Below are 2,971 nucleotides of genomic sequence, written 5' to 3'. Positions count from 1 at the left end.
AACATTTTTTAAAAAATAAAAAAAATATAAAAAATCTGATTTAAATTTAAAAAATCATGATTTAAATTTAAAAAATCGATTAAAAAAATATTTTTTTTACCCTGCTCTTTAGACTTGTGTGCAACGATGTTGAGCAGTATTGGATTAAGAACACAACACCTTTACCACTGTACTACGAGATTTCTTTATAACACCAAATGCAAAGTGCAGCACCCGGCTTGTTCAATTTTCTAATGAACTTTTGAAGTCGCACACCGTCTGCTTCTTTCTCAATCCAGCTCTATCTATTTTTGCATTCTGCATCAATTTCTCTTGAATTTCCGCCATTTTCAATGACAATGCTCGATGGACACTGTCGCTCCACAATAAATAATGTGAAACTAGCGCTAGGTACAGAATGAAAATGGGAAGCTACGGGCAGACAAGCGCAAGCCGTGTTTTCGCCTCACTCCCGTTCGGTGTTTTCTGCGTGTAAAAAAAAGTCTTGCAAATGCGATTGAGAACGGTCCAGCAGAGGAAGGAGGAAAGAAGCGGAAAAAGCTAGATGATGAGGAGTTTCCGATATGTTAATAGAAAAGTGGCAGCTATGAGTACTTAACAAGCAGACTGCAGTAAGGACAATTTCATCCCCGCCATTCACCTACCTTAACAGCACTAGAATTTGAGTTGGAGTTTCCAAACAACCGGGAACTCCTGCGTATAGGTGCATTTCTGAAAAGCAGTATTTATTTAACATAATTACACATAGTCAATATCAGGAAAGATCAGCAACGAAAATAAGATCAAATATTTATCAAATACAAGAGTATTCACTATTTTAAAAAAGAACGCTTTTCTAAACTCCACCTTTTTGCCAACTCCAACATGATCAACTAAAATTGCTTTGTGATACAAAAATATCATGTGTTGGTGCATTTTTAATTAGAAAAAAACTGTCATTATCCTTTGACTCAAAAAGACATTTCATCACTTCCTCTGACCTTTTCACCCCGTTGAACCTTCAAACGTATGAACCTACAGTCCTAGAGTTATGATTAATGCTTTCCAATACCAAAGGGCACATTCTAGATTTAGCAGAGTAAGGGTTTAGTGAATACAAGTCAAGCAAGCCAATCAAACTTCAATATTTTGCTTGGAATACATCCTTATGTTCGCAAAGACATTACACCAGAAAAGAAATCCATCAATAAATCACAAGGAATCCATATAAGAAACCACATCCATCCTTTAACTAGCAATGATGTATCCTCCTAGCAGTATGGACGCCCATTCACATTGAAATTTTGCAGTAGAACCAGGTTTTACTTCAAATCGACCCCCTCATCATTTCCAATAACTTTAAGCTACACTCAAGACCAGGCTATTCTACTGCATGTACTCACACAGACTCCTGTTCTTTCATCTTTTTCATGGTGTTGGACCAATTTAGCACCGGTGACTTCCCCATCTGAGTCCTTCTTGTCATGGGCTGAGGAGGAAGACAAAAGAAATATTGAAATCTTTTGGCAATTTAAAAAAATCCTTTTATTTTTACTGAGGCTAGGGTGGGGAAGATATTTATGATATAATCAAGGGTTTGAAAGATTTTATTTAATATAGCAGTCCATGTCCACGGTGTATCAGAAAGAAGTGTCCTTCATGGGATGATTTACAAAATGTCTTTGGATACAATGTTCCCTAAAGCCCAGTGATAGGTCAGAAACAAGCACAGAACTTGAATAAGGTTTAACTCACTGACTACAGTTCCCACCACAGGTATGGGACGGGCGGCCGATTCACTGGTACAGATTCCGTACCCCGATGGGATGGACTTTGCACTTTTGTTCCGAAAGTTGTGCTCCACGTCACATGTACGGAAACGGACTCTAGTGCTAGTTTTACCACTTCTTTCGTTTCGAGTGGAGTTTGGCGGAAGTTGCGGGGTAATTTTTTTAAGTAATTGAAGGTGAAGGACAGTCACCCAAACTGGGGTTGGACTGACTAGAACTAGCGGTATGTTTCTTCTATACAGTTGACAGTAACTTGATAGTCGTGTCGAAGTAACGGACGAAGAGGTCGCATGAACAAAAATCACATATTTTCGCTGTTTTCAGTAGTACATCTGTTCGTTTTACTAGTTCTAGAGACTCAGAATATGATGTTTCTGATACTTAGGACCCTGGATATGTATCGGAACACAGCCCGAGTTGTAGTTTTAGAGCTAGATCTAATCTAGCATTAGTGCGATTGTTAGCACAACAAAATCACAACTTTGTGCCCAACATCTGTCTCATGTAATTCAGTGTACAGGTTTGAATCAACGCACAGCCCAGCTTTTATATTTTCACCAAACACTCACACATGCATACAAATCAAAACAAAATACTTTGAACTTTTATTTTTGTTGTTGTTGTGAATTCCATTCCATCTGTCATGCCTCTGAAAAATTTTTGGAAAACAAATTCAAGCCAATTTCTAACAAATTAAAAAAATTAAAGAATTAAGCTTGGACAACTTTAATTTTTCATATTAGATTAAGCTTGAATATCACTTTACGGTGACAAAAAATAATTACAATAAGGGAAATTCTGAGAGCTGTGGTGGTGTTTTGAAATACTCCCAAAAACGCCAATATTCAGCATTAGTGACAGGTGAAAGGGTCCAGTAGTCAGTGAGTTAACCCTCCCCCAGAGATGCCAACCACAGAAAACCGAAATGAGTATTGGGAAATATGAAAATGTGTATTTTCAGGGAAAAATGTGTATTCCCCACGACCGACCAACCAACTAGTAATAGTAAAATGTTAAGGGGGTCCAGCAATATTTCCTGAAAAAAAATTACTAGCTCACCAGCTCGAAAAAGGGAGCACACACGCGTACAATATACATGTATCCAGTCAACAACATGTCAGTGTTCAGTGTCGTACTGGGGTCTTGTTTGACTTAAATATTTCAGTCTATTATACCGGTAATATTTTCCTCTCATTATTATG

General features: G+C 37.6%; 1 protein-coding gene across 1 annotated transcript in view; it reads right to left on the bottom strand.

Annotated features, from left to right (window-relative positions):
- Positions 1 to 2,971, bottom strand: part of LOC101863903 (cell division cycle protein 27 homolog) — a 51,705-nt gene that overhangs the window by 26,072 nt on the left and 22,662 nt on the right. Inside the window, exons 9-10 of the mRNA XM_005099899.3 lie at positions 1,383 to 1,468; positions 645 to 711 (exon numbers count right to left, since the gene is read on the bottom strand). Of these exons, the coding sequence (XP_005099956.1) occupies positions 645 to 711; positions 1,383 to 1,468 (153 nt within the window). The remainder of the gene's footprint in view (positions 1 to 644; positions 712 to 1,382; positions 1,469 to 2,971) is intronic.

The sequence above is a fragment of the Aplysia californica genome, unplaced genomic scaffold (assembly GCF_000002075.1).
Source record: "Aplysia californica isolate F4 #8 unplaced genomic scaffold, AplCal3.0 scaffold00229, whole genome shotgun sequence".
Classification (NCBI taxonomy): Eukaryota; Metazoa; Mollusca; class Gastropoda; order Aplysiida; family Aplysiidae; genus Aplysia; species Aplysia californica.
The sequence above is the reverse complement of the archived record's forward strand: the minus strand, read 5'-3'. Positions and strand labels throughout refer to the sequence as shown.